Source organism: Patagioenas fasciata, chromosome 1, assembly GCF_037038585.1.
Source record: "Patagioenas fasciata isolate bPatFas1 chromosome 1, bPatFas1.hap1, whole genome shotgun sequence".
In the NCBI taxonomy this organism is placed as follows: Eukaryota; Metazoa; Chordata; class Aves; order Columbiformes; family Columbidae; genus Patagioenas; species Patagioenas fasciata.
The window spans coordinates 69,498,264-69,519,147 of NC_092520.1; the positions used below are offsets into that span (position 1 = coordinate 69,498,264).

Sequence of the window (20,884 nt, forward strand, 5' to 3'; positions counted from 1 at the left end):
TTATTTTTGTTGTTATTGCTCTTACTACTTATAAATGACCGATACTGCAGAGTTCAACTCAGTTTCTTAACTGTTCACTTTTTCCGTCTCCAGCTTTCACCTCTGTGCAGAGTGTTCATTAGGCACTCTAAGACTGCTTTCTGGACTCTATTTTTTAACGTTTGATATTTAAAATATATCTTAAAATGTCTGTTGAATGAGAAAAGGGACAAGCTGAAGTAAAAACCTGATCCTCTCTCAGATGACGAAGAGATAGCAAAGGCCATTTGTTAGCTGCAGAGACAAGCTCACAGGCTTTCAGACAGATATGCTCCCTAAAACGCCATGGTGTTTACATGGGGGTTTTTTATGTTCTTGTTTCCTTCTGTTCCCTCTCCCCTCCCCGGTGGGCTGCATGTGGGGCTGGCAGCCTGGTGGTGCCACCATCCAACACCCGAGCCTCAGGACTCTCCAGCAAGGGGTCGAGCAGCAGCAGCTCCAGTGAATCCGAGACCAGCTCCGAGTCTGACTCCGAGAGCGAAAGCAGCTCCAGCGAGAGTGACGGCAGCAAACCCTCGCATTACTCCAGCCCAGAGGTAAGGGCTTCTGCTCTTTATGATTTAGGGTGACAATCTGTTATTACACCCACTTAGACCTTTTTTCCAGCCAAGCCAACACAAGGAGGCTGTGGGGTGATGCACAAAAATATGGAAGAGCAAGGCCCCGGGGATACTCCTCCTGGCATGCCGTGAAATGCAAGTGGCTGGGGATCCTGGGCAGATTAAAGCATTTGAAATAAAAATGAAGAGAGAGAGAAAGAAAGAAATAACCCTGTGATATTTTCTTCGAATTGGAGGTGTGTGGAGCTCCTTTCAAGGCTCACAGCTTGCTTGAAGTTTTATGCAACTTCAGCTCCATAGAAATGGCTTGCTCAGTGCCTAAGTCCTGATGTGGGCTCCCAGCACTGCAAGGGAACTAAAGGCTTCTCTACACAGGGAAGCTATTATAAAATCAGTGTGAGGGTGGATTTTTAAAACAAAACAGTTGTTTTTCACTCACGCACTTAGCTCACCTCACTCTCTAAGTGAATTATTCTCTTCTACTGCTGCCTTTGTATGATTTATTTTAATCCACCTCCGAAATGGACTAAACTGAATTACTCATGGTGCAAAACATTAAGCCCAACCTTGTCATCTGCAAAGCCAGTACTGAAAATTTCAACATGTAGACAAACCATTGCCAAATCACAATTAAGCTGCCAGTGTTGTACCACCTTCTGCTTTCACCTCTGCAGAGTGCTCACCAGACATGACAAGGCTGTTTTCTCAGCTCTGCTTTTCTACCAAGAGTGACATTTTTACAGGTTTTGGTCAATAGACACCTTTAGTATAAAACTGTGAACTCTGCAGCCACATCACACACATTAATGTATGTAAAAATATTCAAAAATCTAGCAGCAAGATTGTAAATACACATGAAATACAGTCAGTGTATTTTCCTATTCCACATAAAGCATCAAATCACCACTCTCTGCCCCAAAACTATGCCTCACCCTCCCACCCTGAAAAATTATACTGAATAGCCAGCAAGCCTTTCTTCATCTTTTTCTTGGTTATTTGGGGCCATGTTTCCTATCAGGCAAAATGCAGCACTCACAGAAAAATCCTTATTATATTTTTCTCAGGTTCTGTCACTTTTGTTCCCTTATTTAACACTTATCTTCCTTTCTGTCTTTCCTTCACTGTACTTTCAGATCCATTTCCAGTTAATTTTCCTCTCACCTTGTCGCTTTCCTAAATCTCTCTCTCTGCTTCTCTTTCATTTTGTCTCTATTCTCTTCCTTCCAGTCTCTCTTCCCTGTTGCGCTCCTTGCGCTACCCCATGAATTATTTCCCATTCTGAGCTCTCTCATCTGACCCGTTAAGACCTTGTTCTCTCTCTGCCTAATTCCCCACTGGAATTAGTGCAGAGATCTCATGCTCAGTCTCTCTGCTCCCTGCGGGATCTCAGAAGGTAGAATAAAAGGGACAAAGAAAAGAAAGAGAAGGAACCATTGTGGGGGAAGGAAATATGAGATTAAAGCAGGAGAAGCAAAGTACCCAGGAAGGGAGGAATGTTTACTATCTAGGCAGATACCCATGTTGCTTGGACCTGAGAGCAGCAATTCCTCAGGGAATGTGCAAACTTAATTAACTGAGGCAGGTCATGGATTTCATAAAGTCAAGCAGGGGACTGAGAGTCATGGAAACATGGAGGAAGTGCTTCCTCTTCAACGTTTTATACATATCCTCTTGAGATCCGTGGAACTACTTTTGTACAGAGCCTGAGTTACCAGTGATCATTGTCACGAAACAGCTGCGCTGCTCCAACAGATTGCTTGTCTCTTTGCATTATATTTGTGTGGCTTACCTTCTAGGACATGCTGTACAAAACATGCTTATACAAAAATGTAAATGACTCAAAATGTGATGCCTTGATGGAGGGTGGGAGAGGCCACACAAGGACAGGGTCAGGGTGTCCCAAGGAGGTAGGACACCTGCACTTTCCCCAGGGGCCAGTGCTTTCCCAGGCCCATCATATGACTGATGGCACCAGTTCAGAACAAGCTAATGTGGTATCTCTGACTGGAAAGCCCATCTGCTTGGCATAACTTACATTTATGCACCCAGTGAAGCCACCTTTCTAAAGTATATGCCATGTTGTTACCTGGTAAAGGGAGATAGTTCCTTGGAAGCTCTTTAAGGGGAGACCCTGTCCACCTATATTTAAGTAGTGGACTCAGTCTGTTGGGTAAGACAGAAGAAGCAAATACATCTGTGCTTTTGCTTTAGCATAAACTGGTAAATTCAGGTACAGTGAACTTGAGTACTGCAGCATAACACTGGGCAGGAGATCCATACTTCCAGGTTGTTAATCTGGAAATCTGCAGATCATTATGAGGCCTTCATTCTTTTTTTTTTTACCATAATCTGAAATATTATATACATATACTCAAAGATTTTCATTTCTAGGACAGTGTGTCTTCTGCATTTAAGGTCATATAGAAATGCAATTGCTGTTTCATTTCTCCTGCATTTTTTCCTCATCTCATTTTGAGATCTTCGAGTTGTTCTCAGGTGTCTAAATGCAATTGCCTAGAGTGCAAAAGCAGCTCGTTGTAAAGCATACATATAAAATAGATTAGATGAATTGCACCCTAAAAGTGTCTATTTCTTTCCATTGACTATTTAGAGCCTGTAGTGACTAGCTCAGCTGTCTACACTTTATGTCTGCAGTAAACTAAGAATAATGACTGAGGTAGAACAGGAGACAACATTCAGACTGGCTTCAGTGATGTGGACAAATTAAAGTGCCTCACACATTAATGTGAGTAGTTGCAGTTTTGTGGGCTGCCAAACACAAAATTATGAACAAGAAATGGAGGCTTCTATGTCCTGTTTCTTTGCTGAAGTCATGAATTCTTTGCATGACCTTAATTAACGTCAGAAATGAGGACTCTGGAAAAAATGAGATCTTGTCCTAGCAATTATTTCAGATGGTAAGAAAAAAAAAAAAAGTTGGGTGTCAAGTCCACAGAAAGAGTTATGTTTCAAAAGCTAAGAATTTAATTTGTTTGTTCTTTGTTCCACTGCATTATACTGCAGACCTTTAATAAGGCTGAATCTGCTTAGACAACTGGGAATTACCACTATGCAGAGAGGACTAGATGGGAAAATGGGCACAAAGGAAGCAGAGAAGCCATTGCATGGGCCAAAGCATCAGTGGCTAGTCAACAGTAACCAAGCCAGGAGAGAGAGCTGTCCTGTCCTGGGCCTTGCCAGCCCCATACATTAGATGCAATCTCCTTTACAACTTCTGCTGTTGTGACTAGTTCACAACCTTTAAAGTTCTTTCTGATTTTTGAAGGATTCACGTATACTTTTTATCCATGCTTATTCCATCATCTCAGGATATACTCTTTCATCTCAAGTCCCCATGTTGTCACTGGCCAGGTCAAGGCTCTCTCATCAGCAGAGAGCCACCTCCTGATCACTGTGCATCAAATCCTTCAAGTGCCTGGACATCAGCACCAGTAGCTGAAAGGTCACTGCCTGGGAATCCCTGCAGTTCCCTCAGGTGCTGTGTGGCAATGGTTCTCTTCTCTTTAGCTCGGAAAATAGGAAGAATGTGTGTATCTAACTGGCCAGCTAATCAGTGAGCATGCTTCTGTCACCTCACCAACCTTTCTTCACGGATAGATTTCATTATGGACACAAGGGGAGAAGAGCTGTAGTCTGAGGGCGGGGGGCAGGGACATAAGTTTTCTGTATTTGTCTTGTTTTCCAAAACATTTTTGCTTCCCATCTTAAGTAGAGCCATGTTTTGATTTCCTGACTGGTACACTCAAAAGAGAAGGAGATTTTACCACTAGACCAACTGTAGACAATAATCTTTACCTTTACAAATAGGATTTGTGGGCTTTAGTTGCCCTGTGGACTATGTCTGACAAAGACTACAAACCAAACTCTCCCTTCACTCCAGAAAAGTCTTTGTGGCTGGAGCCACCTCTTACATAATTGTGCACTATGCCTAACACATGGGAATCCCCCAGTTCTAATTTCATAAAGCTCAAGCAGCAGTGCTAATAGTAGCAATAAAGTAGTAGTAGTAATAATAATAATAATAAATTTTTTCATTATCATCATCAACATTATCTATGCCTTAAATACAATGAAAAGGCACCACATTTGTATTGGGATTGCCCTGAATTAAATCTGATAGCAGGGCAGCACAAGCAAGTTTTCATAAGGCTAGATTAGCATGTGGTTTTACAATAGGATGAGTATACTGCAGGGATGACTGGTAGCTCAGTCCTACCCCACAGTGGGCTAAGTACATGCATGTATCATAGGCTATCTAATCTCTCAAGGAAAGTGGTGTCATGCTTGAAGTTTACCATGGTATTAGCTACACCTGAGGTCCCTCTTTGTAATAACAAGCACAGAGTGACCCCATTATCCTTACATTGTTTCACAGAATCATAAAATCATAGAACATCCTGAGTTGGAAGGGACCCACAAGGATCATCGAGTCCAACTCTTGTCCCTGCATGTGACAGCCCCACAGTTCACACCATGTGTCTGAGGGTGTTGCCCAGTCTCTTCTTGAACACTGTCAGGCTTGGGGCCGTGACACCTCCCTGGGGAGCCTGTTCCAATGCTCCACCACCCTCTGGGTGAAGAACCTTTTCCTAATGTCCAACCTAAATCTCCCATGGCACATCTTCCTGACATTCCCTTGGATTCTGTCACTGGTTGACAGAGAGATCAGCGCCTGCCCCTCCTCCCCTTGTGAGGAAGCTGTAGCCCTGTGAGGTCTCCCCTCAGTCTCCTCTACCCCAGGCTGAACAACCCAGTGACTTTAGCCGTTTCTCATACAGCTTCCCCTCCAAACCCTTCACCAACTTAAGTGTCCCTCTTCTGGACACTCTCCAGTAGCTTTATATCCTATTTATACTGTGTTGCCCAGAACTGCACACAGTGCTCCAGGTGAGGCCGCACCAGTGCAGAGCAGAGCGGGACAATCACCTCCCTCGCTCAGCTGGCAATGCTGTTCTTGATGTACCGTTTAACAGTCATTTACCCCAGAAAGAGTCATGTTTTGACAAAGGTTTCCTTTGGATGCATGCCACCCGTGCCTCTGGTTGCACTTGTGCCTTGAAGAGATCTGAGATATATAGACATGCTGTGTGGGAGTCATCCCACCTACATTTGGGCATTACACTGTAGATATCTACATCTGCTCATCACCTCAGCCTCCCCTTTACAGTCAGTGGAGAGAAATAGGCATTTTTAGGGCCCAGCTCATCTGGCCTATTTTAGATGTCTATTTCAAGAGGAAATTTTCACACCCCAGAAGAGTAGTCCACTAACTGAAGAAGGAACTTGTTGATTAGCTCATATATAAGTGTCTATGTTGTACAGATGAATCCACCCACAATTTTCCAGGAAGTGTATCACATCCTTCTGTTTCTCGATGAAGCCTGGCACATGTGTATGTCTGTGGTGCATTGGTCCCTGAAACTGTCTTTGTCTCGTAAAGTTTCCTGGTTTGAGTTTTCATGCCAAACCCGTATTTCATTGCAAGTCAGCTTCACCACAGACTGTTATTCCTATTACTACTGCCTGTCTGGGGACCACCAGCTTTATCCAAATTAAAAACTGTCCAGTTGTCTACAAGGCCTTGAGGGCGGCATATTTCCATGACACAAAAACTAAGGGATGGAGACCATTCTGCTGTCTGATCACTCTGGATATATATTCATATATATTTTCATCCTTACATGCTGCTGAAAACTTCCCACTTTGAGCAAACCGACTTTTCTTCCATAGAATGGTATGTGACATGCTCAGGGAGGTGGTGTAGACTGGAGAATTAGGGATTTTCCTTTTCTCCTGCAAATAAGTGCAGTTAGGCATATGAAGTGGACTGGCAAAAACTTTCGAGTGAATTTTACCAATCTCTTTTTTTACCAGGTCTACTCTTCATTCTTGGCTGTCATGATTTTGTTCTTGCACAAGGCACCTTGTTTTTTAAGTGATTTCAAAGTACAGTACTTTTCAGTTAGAGCAATCAATTGAATAAATTACTTCCAAAAGTGAATTGGCATCACTCATGTACACTGACAATCTCAAATGATCCAAAACTGTATCAGGGCCCAAAAATAGTGAGTTTTAAAACACTGATTTTTAAAATTTCGATTCTTTTAATTTACCTTATGGTCTGCAGGCTTTTTACTTTTAGCAGATGCATCTTAAGTTTTTTTAGCAGACACATCTTAAGCTTTTTTTTTCAGCAGCCACAAGGATTTGAATTTTTGTTTTAAAGAAATGTGGATGTGCATCTAAGCCCATGATTCTGAGTTCTGGGGCTTTAATAAAAAATGACTGTCCTGAAACCCCTGGCAAAATTAGTAAAGCTAGCAGAATTGTTGATCCTTTTTATTAGACTTCACAGTTGGCTTGTAGGTTAGTGGGACTGTAGTTATTTTGCCTAAATAGGAGACATATCACCTTAGGAAAGTACCACGTCACCAAGTTATGACACTGTAGCAGCTAATCACTGTTTTCTGCTAATTTACTGTGATCCCTTGAAATCCGTATTTTGTGAACCACTTTTTTTCAAGAATTTCAAGATACATAAAGAGACAGAGTGGGATGTAACAGAAAAACTGGAAGTTTTTTGTGAACTTGCAAGCTGCCCTCACTCTGATCTGTACGTATGGGCAGAGATCTATTTTTCCCCATGTGCTTCTGATGTATCTCATTTTCTTAAATACACCTGAACAGTGGAAAGACTTCCATGTATAGTGAACCTTTTATTATTATTGTAAACTGAGTATGTGCATAAAGAATATCACAAAACAAATCTGTCTTTTCAGCACCAATCACAAAAAAAAAAAAAAAAAGGCTGTTTGTTTTACATAAAGGGTTAAGAGTTCTAAAAATACATCTTCATCCAACAGAAATGCTGCCCGCCCATTTTCAAGATTTACAGCTCAGGAAAGAAATTCCTCATGTAAGATATTAGGGAGTATGCTTAAGAAAAAAAGAGACTTAAGGCGATCCAGCAAATTTCCCATAGGTATTGGGTAACTCGATAACGAGTAAATTAGACACTCTTGAGAGAAGGAATATTTGTATCATATGAAGTCCAATGTCTAACTTTTTTGCTTCTTTTATAAGCCTTTGCTCCCTGTAGAGTGAATACAACCTTTAGTGGTTGACTCTGGAGATGCCCTTGGCTATGCAGGGAAACTGTGTTGCCCTTAGGCACCTCTTTTAAATAAGAAGAGATTGTTTTAAGTTAAAGGCTATGGATATTCTCTCGTGAGCAAACTTTCTTCCAGAGCTTTTGATGGTTTTCATGTTAGACTCATGACACGCTTTTTGATTATTCATTTGCAACAGCCCACTGGATCACATTTTGGTTCCAGTTAAGGAAATTAGGAGACTTTTCACACTGGCTTCCATGGAGGTAGGCTATGGGTGGGCATCTATTCCATCATGTATTTCATTGGGGTTTTTTTTTGCCTTTCCTCTTCATTTTATTACATTCAAATTACTGATTGCAAGAAGCACTAGAAAAACACTTGTACATTGTTCTGAAATAACATTGTCTGAGCTGTGGTTACATTCGAAATCCTAATTATCCCACTTCTTCACTGTCCAAACACAATTATATTTTAGATGCTTACTTATAATTTGATCATGTTTTGACAGGAACAAAGAGAAAAACTAACAGGCACACAATACTTGCAAAATGAGCACTTGACAATACCACCACACAACATATGTTTGTGGGATCTCACAGGATTTATAACATCAATACCAGACAGATTACATGAACCACTTGGTTCACCCTCCAACTCCCCACTACATGCCTCTTTGTGTACTTTTAAAATGCTTTTCATATTTATTGCAATGACACAGAACACAAAATGCATATCCCTAGCTTTCCTATGATCTCTCCTCTCCTAACCTCAGCTGTACCCTTGCCTTGTTTTCCTCCCTTTCCTATCGTCTTTTTGTTTTCTTTTATTTGGAAACTCGGGAGCGTTTTCCAGGAAAGCCGATGCCAGTGGCGCTGCATGAGTCATCCTTAGAAATGATGAATCACAAAAGCCATCGTCCTTCCCAACCTCATTCAGAAACCAACAAGATCCCCACTTGCACAGCATGCCCCACATCTTCCATCCCGCCACACAGGGACAGAGACAGAGACAGGGACAGGGATAGGGACATGGGAGTTGCCATGGCTTGGGGTGGCTCTTTGACCAGAGGTAAGTCTCAGCAGTAACCGAAGATGCCTGAAGGTATGGTGGGCGAGGGCAGTGAGATCTCAGCACTAAGCTTGTTGCCATCTCTTTCTCTTTCAGCCTGAGCCACCCTCATCCAACAAGTGGCAGCTGGACAAGTGGCTGAATAAAGTCACCCCGCACAAAGCACCCATCCTGACCCACCATGACGGCCCAGCACTGGAGGCCCATCCATACTATGGACATGTGAAGGCAGAGCGGCAGGAAAGTGAGAAGACCCCAACCACCACCCCAGTTGAGCACCGCAGCGGGGAGGGCCGTGCCACCACCGCCGCCACTGCCACCGTCGGGGACGGACCGCGGCCCAGGACTGCCAACAAAGCACCAGGCAGCAAGGGCGGCCGGCAAAAGTCACCCCCCACTGCTGACGGCGCACCCCCGAGGCGGGCAGCAGGAAAGAAGGCACTGCGACGGGCCGAGAGGACCTCTGCCGGGGACGGCCCCTCTTGCCCTGGGACAGAGGAACCCCCCGGGAGCCACAGCTTTCCGGAAAGCACTGCCGGCGAGGCACCAAGGGCCCGGCCCAGCAGTAGCGGTGTCAGCGGTGGCTGCAGAGCGGGGCACCGCCGGGAGCCCCGCTCGGCTGCAGCTGGCGAGAAGCGCCGGGCCCGGGGGCCGAGCAAAACGGCGCCCAAATCCAAGGAGTTCATTGAGACCGAGTCTTCATCCTCGTCATCCTCTTCTGACTCAGGCTCCGAGTCGGAGCGGGAGGAGCGGCCGCTGCCCAAGGTGCCGGTGGTGGCTGGCGCCGAGCCACGTGCCAAGGACGTGGGGAGCAGCAGTGCTGGTAAACCCCACAGCGGCTGCAGTGCCTTTGGCTCCATTAATGCCAGGACTAGTACTGAGATAGCAAAGGAGCTGGAGGAACAGTTTTACACCCTGGTTCCTTTCGGTAGGAATGAGCTCCTGTCTCCTCTGAAAGACAGTGATGAGGTAAAGTCGCTGTGGGTCAACATTGACTTGGCTCTTTTGTCCAGGATTCCAGAGCGTTTGCCTGAAGAGCCACTGGCCATGAGTGCCGGAGCAAACCAGGCGGCCAGCCTCCCGCAGGGTAGTAGTGCTGATCCCCCCGCAGAGAAGGGTTTACCGAAATCTAGAAGGAAACGCAAGGTGAGCTTCTGGGGGACAGGTCGGGACGGGTTGGGGGGCCTGCAGCAAGTGGAAGGCATTGCTTGTGCTGCACCCAGTGCTCGATGACGTGTCTTCTCTGGGCTGGCACTTCAGACCTGGGATTTGTCCCTGCTCACCTCATAGGAACCAGCCAAACCCCAGGGGAGATACCATCCCAGGAGGTGATGAAACTCCTGGCCAAGAGGGATTACAGCCCCTTGGAGACTGCATTTGCTACTGGGACATGGCTTTCCACATCTTAGTGAAGGCACTGCCTTTTTGGTAGGATAGTTTTCTCTCCTGAGGTTTCTCTCAAAACCTGAGCATTTGGAGGTGATGCCTAGGTTGACAGAGAGAATATAAGCAGCTATCTTGTCACAGTCTGCATGATATGAGGGTGTGTGTGGAAAAAGGAGCGGCAGTGTCTTTTTTCCCCTCATATTACCAACAAGAGACAAGCCCTTCAGTCCTGGTGGGAAGCCACGGCTTTATGGGGGATGCACTTGCAGACACCCAAGACTTGTCTGGCTCTGCAGCCTGCCTCCCTCACACCGCTGCAGCCCCCTTTTACCTCAGGGCTCTCAGATGTAAGAAGTAGGAGTGTAGTCCATTAGCTATCCCGACCCCAGCAGCACCGTCATGGCAGCAGACGGGCACAGCCCTCTGGTCACATCCACCCCTCCACCCTGCCTCTCCTGCATGCTCTCTGAGCCGTCGATGGTGCCAAGGAAAAAGCCCTCTTTGCCTCACAGCCACAGCTGTCCACCGAGGAGGCTTTCTGGTCCATTTGTATCAATCTGATCCCAAAAGTCACTCTGAACTGGAATCGCCATCTGCCCAATTTCTGGACATTTTTACTGTGCCGTCATCTGTCACCCTCTAAGCTACTGTACATGTGCAGATTGAGTTGTACATTTTTGGGGACCATTTATCTAAAGCAGTCTTTACTTTTTTTTACCTTTTTTTTTTTCATTTTGACATTCTTTTTTTAGTATCTGAAAGGTGGCAGCCCTGTTAGGGCCACTGGTAGAGTCATAAGAAGCTCTGAGATGCATTCATCTGCATTTTCTTTAGGAAGTGACATGGAAATAATGTCACAATACAAAATGATATGAAACAGGCCAAGAAGGAGTGACAGAAGTAAAAGATTTATGTTTTGTGTCATAGGAGATGCAAGTGTGATAGTGTCAGGCTATACACACAGAGGGAAACAGGAAGACACGATAATAGAGCAAAGTAAATGCAGTTATGCTAGAAATGCTCAATCCAACTTTCTCTGGCACGTATTATCTTTTACTCTTTTTTTCTTAAAGCCTTGTTGGTGGTGGTTTTAGTGATATAATAAACACAAGGCGTTCCTGAAGTACCCTCAGCCTGGAATAAGACCCTCAATAGGACAGTTGCCATGCAGACTCACAGTATGTGATCCCCCTTCTCAAAAGACTCCGAGAGAATAGGATATCAGGCGTAACTGCAAAATTAGAAAGAGTTCCTTATTATTTCCACCTCTGTCATGATCTCAAGAATGAACAACGTAGTGGCAGAGGAGGACTGTTAAGCACTGAGGTGTGAGATCTTCACTTCTGCTATGGTGTTAACCCCATAGCAGCAGCGGCGGTGGTAGTGTATAACATGAAAAATGTTGCCATGCAGCAAAACAATAAATACAGCAGAATCAACAGATCACAAGTAAAACTCAGCCAGCACTGGAAATTGGAGAAGTGTTAAAAATGGAAAAAGATGTTGACTTTGCAGAAGGTTGGGAAAGCAGAGCCAATGATAGAACCTAAGGAGCAAAACATGAAATTAAATAGTGGCAGGAAACATTGGCCATGTTTATACCAGTAGGTCAGACAGGGCCAGGGCCAAGCAGTGGCACACAGTTACCTGCTTTGTTTAATTGTTAACATGCATGCTAACATGAGTTTGGCCTGAATCAACCTCTGTTCTTCCAAACAGTGTCTGGCCCTTGCTTAGGTCCAGACTAAGGTCCTTTCCCAAAAGGAAATCTGAATGTGGTATGCCTTGGTTTGAAGAAGGAGCAAGATGAATGCATGCGTGTGAGGTATTCCTTACCAGTTGGCCTCAGGACCAGTTGCTGATCTGTTATATTTACTAGAATAGACGTAGTCACTGATGCCAGGAAAAAAGAGGGAGAGTGTCAGAGTTTAACCCCGGCTGGCAACTAAGCCCCACGTAGCTGCTCATTCACTCCCCCCACGGTGGGATGGAGGAGAAAATTGGAAGGGTAAAAGTGAGAAAACTCGTGTGTTAAGATAAAGACAGTTTAATAAGTAAAGCAAAAGCCACACATACAAGCAAGCAAAAAAAAGGAGTTTTTTCATCACTTCCCATGGGCAGGCAGGTGTTCAGCCATCTCCAGGAAAGCCAGGCTCCATCACATGTAACAGTTACCTGGGAAGACAAACGCCATCACTTCAGACATCTCCCTCTCCTTCCCCCAGCTTTATATACTAATCATGACATCTTATGGTGTGGAGTATCCCTTTGGTCAGCTGGGGTCGGCTGTCCCAGCTGTGTCCCCTCCCAACTTACTGTGCACCACCAGCGTCCTCACTGGTGGGGTGCTGTGAGAAGCAGAAAAGGCCTTGATGCTGTGCAAGCCCTGCTCAGCAGTAGCTAAAGCATCCCTGTGTTATAAACACTGGTTTTGGCACAAATCCAAAACACAGCCCCACACAAGCTGCTATGAAGAAAATTCACTCTATCCCAGTCCAAAACAGCACAGAGAGACAAAAGAGGTATGAGGTTGAGGACTAGTAAAGAGAAAAGCACACATAAAATAGGCAAAAAGGGCAATATAAAGAAAAAAAAATCCCGAGGTGCAAGTGGGGAAATGGTTGAAGCAATTTAAGTTTTATATTCTACTCCTTCGTTTACACACTGCCTCTTCAGATTCTAGTTTTTTAAGAGGTGAACCAATCATCTCTCATCTGTGTTAGGTATGCACTCAAAGAAAGTGTCATCATTAATACCAAAATTCCAGAAAATACTGACACCTGACTTGTTGAAATACTTTTGGATCAGTAGTAAATCCAAAACCTACAAGATTATTTTTCTCTTCATTCAGTGTGAGAATGAAGAAGAGTGCAGAGACATCAAGAAGACTCACTTAGAACGAGAGAGTTCTTCACGATTAGCTGCCTCTGCCCACAGCATCACAGCAAATCACTGCAATATGAATGAAAATAGGTAAGCATTTTCCTTCTTATTTACCACTGAGTCATACAACTAGTTGCAGTTTCATGCCATGTGTTATCTTTTCCTTTAATAGGATTTATTTTTTAATTATCACATTTTATATGGAAAAAATACCCACTGCATACTCCTTTCTCCTGGTTTAATGAACAAGTTGGCAGCTCCTGACGTATTTATGTACTTGCATTTTTGCCGTATTGCACAAAGAAGTTGCGAGTTCAAGTGTGAGGCTCATGGAATGAGTAATTATAGCTAGAGCAGTGCAATCATCTGAGACATATTCCCAAACACTGTGTTGCAGGTACCAATTCACATAGGCAAGTATCTTACAGGCTTTTCTTTCCTTACAGTGTTAGGAGTTTCAAACAGAAAGTTTGACTGTATAAATACAATAATCTATAAACTCTGTGGAAAAGATTGAGAAACATAACAATGCCTGCAATACTCAATTCCAGAATATATTTGAGATCAAATGTTTTTGAGATTGCAAGCAATTTTTTCTATGTAATTAGTAGGTATTTGAGGATAAGGAACTCAAACTTTATAAACAGTGGGATTTTCAAAGGATGCAGGGCATGAAACAAATGATGAATATTTAGCATTTGCTGGCATGGTTTATGCATACAGACTCCTATCAACGTCAGGTCAATCATACTGAGTTTCTCTGGAGGCTTCCAGCAGTCAAGCTTAGACATGCATCTTTTCAGAGTTCAGCTGCACACTGCTTAGTACATGCTGGTCATCAGTATTAAAAAAAAAAAAAAAAAAGAATAATTTTGTGGTAGTATGAGGGTATCTCTTGGGGTAGAACTGCTAAAATTAGAGAATAGTTGTATTTATTGTAGTGGGCATTTCTGTTGTACACACCACTGGTGAGTTTGAGCAATTCTTGTCATTAATACCAGAAAAATCATGGAGAAAACTGATATATATAGTGCTTATTCAAAAATATGCATTCAATTTCTTTGTCCTGACATATCACATATGTTTCATAAAGTGAAAACAATACACAGAACAGTTTGTTTTATTGTGGATGATTGCATGCAGGCATGCCATTCCTGTTACCACAGTGTCATATGTTTTACGTTGCATTCATTTTCAGAGACTAGCGTGGCTGTCATAGTTTGCTGTGTCCCAGGGTTAATCCTGTGCTTCCTGGAAGCAGGGCAATAATTTGTGTTTTGCTTGACATTATAGTCAGTAGTCCTGGTTGCAACTATACATTAAAGAAACAAAGAGGAAGGTCTTAAGTGTATTTTTGCCTCCTAATTCTTTCCTGGTCTGCCCTGCTTCCAGGATGTTTCTGTGGTTTATGCCACTGTAGGACATGATATCAAATGCTGAGATTCCCGTAGCCGAGGATGGGCTACTGAGGCTGTAACTAAACCAGGAGCGCATGTGTCAGGACCTCCTGGCCCCCTTGCAACCTGCAGCTACTCCTGCTGGCACATCCCCCCTCCAGTTATGCCACCACAGCTGCATGTGAGGCTCTCCTGTAAATTCACTCAAGAAACTTGTCTGAAACCAGAACTCTTTCTTTTTTGGTTTGTTGGGTTTTTTTGGTTTGTTGGTTTTGTTTGTTTTGTTTTGGTTGGTTGGTTTTGCTTGTTTTGGTTTTCAGTTGGTTGGTTGGTTTTTTGGTTGGTTTGGTTTTTGCTTTTTTGAGGTTTTGGTTTTTTGGCCAGGCTAGGTTATTATTATTCATTTCACAGCAAAGCCACACAGATGGCTTGGTCAGTGCAGCTGAGGACTGGTAGCAAAGAGAGGAGCAAAACCACCTTCAGACACAAGCATTTCCTACTGCGGAATTACAGTCTGAGGTGCAGACTAAGCAAGGCCATGTTTGACAAGAAAGGTTGCAGCATCAAAAAACATCAAAACTGACATCGAGTGCCATGGTCTGCCCACTCCCAGCAGACCAGAGTTCACTGCAGGTTGTTCTTCACAGCTTCTTAGGATAAGATGTTTGACTGTTCACCATGCACTTAGGTGGGCCCTACACAATGTGCCAAGGGCCATTTAGAAGGTCTGCAGCACAACTAGAAATTGCAGCTACTCCTCACAAGCTCTGGGCCAAGCTTTTGAGGCTTGGATACATTTCTAAAGAGCTATGGCTCCTCTTGGATGCTGTAGGCCTGCATTTTAACAGTGATATATAAACATGGCCAGTCAAGGCATGGGTTGAGGTTTGAAAAGAGGAAAAGAAATGTCAGCATCAACCTGCACATTCAAAATAGTGCCAAAGATCTTATTTTTCTTAGGAGGAGAAGAAGGGCACAGTTGTCCATCTCATACACCCCAGTTCTTGCCTTTGTGTACAGCATTGGTCATTAAAGCAAAACACTGTGTTTTAAAGGTGTTGCACTGTGGGAAACAGGAAAGGTTCTGAGTTACGATTCATGGCTTCTTTCACACCTCGTTTTTAAAGACTTGCCAGATAAATGGACAAATGTATGATAAGAGCACATTTAATTAGCTCTGTTCCCTGAAATGATGTGCAGAAATAAAGTATAGTTTATACCATTTTCTTTTTTGGCAATTTCTTTAAGTGTATACTGTCTGATACAGTAACTATAAAGAAGTGAGAATTGTCCATAAAAAGTAATAGGCTGGATAAAGGCAAATGTGACAAGGAAAGGTATTGTGTTAAAATAGTCTGTCTGACCTTAATCACAGTTTTAGTCTTAATGCAAATCGTATCCTTAAAATAAACTTTTATTTTGTGTGCGGTTCTTTAAGATTTTCAGCTAAATATTTTCTTCAAATTAGTGCATCTGAAGTTTATTTCTGGGCATATATTTACAGTCCATCCAACTTCTCATCCAAAGGCTCTCCCAAATAAATGAAAGCTGAAAATATTGTCTGCTACAGCTTTCTTCTTTACAAGACAGAGCAGCTCACATTTCTCTGCATCTACTGTTTGCATATGTTTCCTTTTGTCTGCTATACCAGCCTATCTTTCTTTGTCTTCAAAATCTGTGTTAGATTAGTATAAACAGTGCTACCAAAGACTGGGAATTGTGCACAAAGCTAGTCATCTTTAAACACATTTCATGGTTTAGTTTACATATGGTTTTATTGCCATGGCTTATAAATTGTCACCTGCAATGGTGAAATAGGGTTCCATAACCTGAACTTACACTTTAGACCCTAATCTTCTTCTCCAGCTATCCCTTAAGAAACGGTGAGCTAGTGGCCATTTATCTCTGTATTTTTGTCAAGTACTCTGATACAGACTATATTAACTCCAGAATTACAATTTGCCTTGAAGGGAAAGAGGAGAAACATGATACAAATTTGTAAATGAACTCTTGGTCCCAATCCTGTAAGCTTGTTTCCAGATACCAATAGAGTTTATCCTGCCAGCAGGTTTTAAATTCAAAGTTTTGGTAATATATAAAACATTTACCTTTCTCAAAGCCAGCTTTGTGACACTCCATTACTGTAATTTCCATTTCCAGCTTGGCAATACCAATAAATAAAAATGAGAAAATGCTTCGGTCACCCGTCTCTCCCCTCTCTGAGGCATCAAAACACAAATACTCCAACGATGATTTAACTTCTTCCAGCAGACCTAATGGCAGCAGTCTATTACCTTCCATCTCCTCCAGCAAAAAACATAAGGGTGAAATCCAGTCGCAGCCACATCCTGGAGACTTCAATGTAAGTTTATGCCGTTGTTCACAATATAAAGCCTAGCTGTATATTTTTTACTTTGTATTGGAATCCGTGATAGGTTTGCAGAATGTTATGCAAAAAAAAATGTAATAATGAATGTTGTATTGTAAGTTCAACTTTTCTGGTTTGGAGTTTAGCAAGGCACAGAAGAAAGGAAAGAGAGCATGCTGTAAAATGAGAAAACACCAAAGGCTACATAAGCAAAAGGTAAATGCTGATGGCCCAAAACAAATGGCTTTAGGCCTCCAGAGTATGGCTTGGGCACAGTGCAAGCCCCCTACATCCAAGAGTGTGGTGCATGACACCTCTGCTGTATAAGTCCTCTACTTAGCCACTGCCTGACCATGAGTGTGCCTGCAGACAGTTCTCTTATGTGTCTTACAACCAGCTTTCTCAGACACCTCAATTTACTCCTAACACAGGTAAACAACGTAGCACCAGCTAACTCAGCTCCATCAGAGCCCAGGTATTCAGATACCTACCAGAGTCTCAAGCACACTAAACGTGTCCAGAGCACCCTTCCAGATAAGGCCATATTTCTGCACCAGCTGGTAGCCACTGCCCTCAGAGCACGGAGAAAGAGGAGTAGGTGCTGCCTTCCCTGAGCTCTGTGATTAGGATGCTGGAGTACAGAGTCTGTTAGCTCTAGCTGAGGGAATTCAGATCTCTCTCACTTCTCAAAATCATACCCTACTATCCAGCCTACAGGACACTCCAAGTAGAAGATCAAGGGTAGATTATTGTCACATCCCCCCCTTGAAGCGGTTCTGTCTTGTGTGAAACATCTCAGAGAAGCAATTTAGGTACTATCATATTGATGCCCACTGCAGGAACATCTAGTGAAACTGTTAGGGCACTCTTCCACTGCTAGAAGGGCCCATGCCCCTCTGCTTGCTGCAAAAGCCATTTATCTATTCTACCCTATATCTATTTGTTGTCTTTGTTATTTGATAGAAAAGAGGCTTCAAAAACCTAAGTATTAGTAGCAGTGGTCTCTTCCAGCCACTTTTGCTGGGGGGATAACTGTCCCCACAGTATATATTAAGTACATATGTATATACCTAAGTATATTTGTTTTTTGAAGGTGGAGGGAGAAGTAATAACTATAATCTTAATTTTGGACACATTTTGAAAAACAAGTTATCATAAATTGTGTGTTTCAAGAGTATCCCACAGATGGCAAACTGAAAAAAAATTAATTGCATAAAAATATTCCAATAAAAGGTATTTTAACATATCATAGTCTCTATTTTTTCATGAATTAAATGTAACTTTTTAAACATTTTAACTTCCAAAATAGAAGTTTAGAGGTTTATAATCCATACAGAATTATAATTATATGAATCTTCACTGGATATCTTGAAAACAATTTAAATTCCTTCACAGGTAAATGTGCTGGAAATCAAAAGTAAAAGGTGATTGCTTTATGATCCACACCCTTAGCAAATGCATTTCACTGAGATTTTCTGCATAGCCTAGCAATGCACCATTTGGTCAACATTTTAACAACCTTAGCAATAAAATTCTTATGTATCTGGTTATTCATCTGAAAACTTTAACCTGCTGAACGGATCTGGATGTGCCATATAGCAGATGAGAGCTCATGAATTACAAATGTTAAAGTTAGCTTTGTTTTATCCCAGCTTCCTACCTGGCACCTAGCTGGCATGCCCAAGTGGAGCTTTGAATTTCTGTCAGAGACCAGAAGACAAGGAGTGGCTTTCATCCTTTTGAGCTTTTTATACATTTCCCTATTGTATTTCTGTCTGTCACATGACAGAGAAAGACCAGTGTTTTCTGGTAGTGGATATCAACCAAAACCAACCTGGGTCCCTCTGCTTTGCACTGTGGCCCACACAGTAGGTCACTTGGTGGGAGGAATGAGGCCTTGCCAAAAGACACGTGCTTCTGCTGTGGCACAGAACAGGGATCTTTCAAGGTGATCGGGGGCCCAGAGCAGAAAGAAACCTGGACCTTGGGCTACAAATTCATAGTGCACGGGTACATCAGCAGTGCAGCATGAAACAAGTCAAACAAGCAAGCCTTGGCCCCCCTAAGGCAAGGTACAATGCTAGTTTGGAAGCTGAAGACTAGAGATATAAGTTGATATTCTAAATGACCACAACAGATCTATTCTTTAATAATTTCACTTACTGTGTTTCAGAGTGTTTTGATAGTTACTAATAGTTCAGCTCCATTTTTTTTTTGCGTATCACACTGGAATTCGAGTCCTTTAGAAAGTGCTCTGAGCAATATCTGTGAATTCGTGGCTATCAGTGACAGGACAGTTAAACATACTCCCTGCTGAAATAGTAAGAAAACTAACTGCCAGTTTACAACTCAGTGCAAAGACGCTCTGTTGTTTATTAGTTGCTTTTTTGAAGTTAGTAGCCAATTCCTCATTGTCTTCTCTGCTCTTTGTTGTCTAGAAAGCAATTCACATTGATTCAGAAAATGTTATTTGCAATAAGCCCCAGTCCCAAACAGAACCTTGGTCACCTCTGTCCAGCACACCCAGGGACTGCAGAAGGACAAAGCTTGTATTCGATGATATGTAAGTACAGATTACTTCAAAATAAAGAAAGCAATGTCATTTTCTGTGTTTAAAGAGAGGAAGATGCAATTTGTCCAACAAGAACTGAGACATGGCCAGAAGTATTGCAGGAGTACTGGAAATTGACAAATAAATGAGTCTCTGATGTTTCCTAATAAATTAAGCCTCTAATCATCAAGGAGCAGTGAGGACTGGCTGTTTCCTAAAGCATGGGGAGCCAGGAGCCAAGGGGCAGAAGGTAGCTGGTAGGCCAAGGGCTGTGCCAGCCACGGCTCCAGTCCCACAACACCCAAACAAGGTGAGCAGGGCAGGCCCAAGGTTAGAGTCAGGTTCAACCGAGAGTCTCAGTCCTCAGGCAAGTCCAAGGTCAGGCCAGGATGAGGTCCGGTGAGTGTCAGAGACAGAGCTAAGTGACTGACAAGTGTGCAGAGTGATGAGGCAGGTCTGAGGTCCAGCCAAGAAGACCCATGTGGTCAGGGTCCAGATCAATGAGGGCCATGACCAGGCACAAGCAAGGCTGTGAAAGGGCTGAAGACTGGCACACTCACGAGTTGAACGGGGAGTGAAGGCCCAGACCTGAGTTTAAATTGATTTCTTTAGCCCATGGGCTTGCGTGGGGGGCCACATGAGGGTTTATTATTACCCTCAAGGCGCTGGGATTAATTATGCACACATCAGACTATTAATACATACAGAACCATAGCAAGGCAGGCTGACACAGGCACCCTTCTTGTGCACCCTTTGGAGCAAGGGGATTAGATACATGGGAGCCTTTTATCCCTGAGCCTTGACAGCTACTACTGTCATTGCTACTGCTGCTCAGAAAAAGCCATCACAAAGGCAGCATGAGTAGGAAGCAACAGTGGTTGGTGTGGGTACCTGGAGGGATACCGGGCCCTCCCCACCTCCACTACATCCTTCGAACAGCTGTAATTGTCTTGCTTTTCTTTTTGGTGAAATAAAATCACTAGTTTGTTTATTGAGATCATTTAGGATGTGATATTATTTAGATAAGGTATAAAGATGAAACTGGAGCTTGAAATCCTTGTATCTAGAAAATCCAGGTACTTTTTTACTTGCAATTTTCTGGCCTGAAAATACTGATTTTTCTCGAGTAGGAGAGGTTCTGTTGAAGCTATGCCTCTGACTGCCTGGAGCAAACACAGCTCCATAAGCTGTGTGACCTTGATGTGCCTTTTGTGCTCCCAGACTGTCACCTACAACATCACTAACTCTTTTATACCGAGGGAAACCCTGGGAAAACAGCCCTGTTTCCTTAGGAACTGCTTTTTATTATAACTGGGGTTCAATAATAACAATAGTTTAATAATTGTAATAATCTTAATGTTTGTTCAACCACCTCGTGTGAGGGACAACTACAGGGACGGCAGCCTGTCATACAGAGAATCCAGGTTTCCTACTATAACGCATAAATAACTCCCATAAACTTCAAAAGGGCATAACTGTTTTGTTTGTCAAGAAAAGAC

At 43.0% G+C, this 20,884-nt stretch overlaps 1 protein-coding gene across 2 annotated transcripts in view; it reads left to right on the plus strand.

Annotated features, from left to right (window-relative positions):
• AFF3 (ALF transcription elongation factor 3) overlaps positions 1 to 20,884 on the plus strand; it is a 333,175-nt gene that overhangs the window by 282,426 nt on the left and 29,865 nt on the right. For both annotated transcript variants that reach the window (XM_065829465.2, XM_071808326.1), the window contains exons 10-14: positions 410 to 575; positions 8,897 to 9,946; positions 13,038 to 13,159; positions 16,627 to 16,828; positions 19,273 to 19,397. In XM_065829465.2, the coding sequence (XP_065685537.2) occupies positions 410 to 575; positions 8,897 to 9,946; positions 13,038 to 13,159; positions 16,627 to 16,828; positions 19,273 to 19,397 (1,665 nt within the window). The remainder of the gene's footprint in view (positions 1 to 409; positions 576 to 8,896; positions 9,947 to 13,037; positions 13,160 to 16,626; positions 16,829 to 19,272; positions 19,398 to 20,884) is intronic.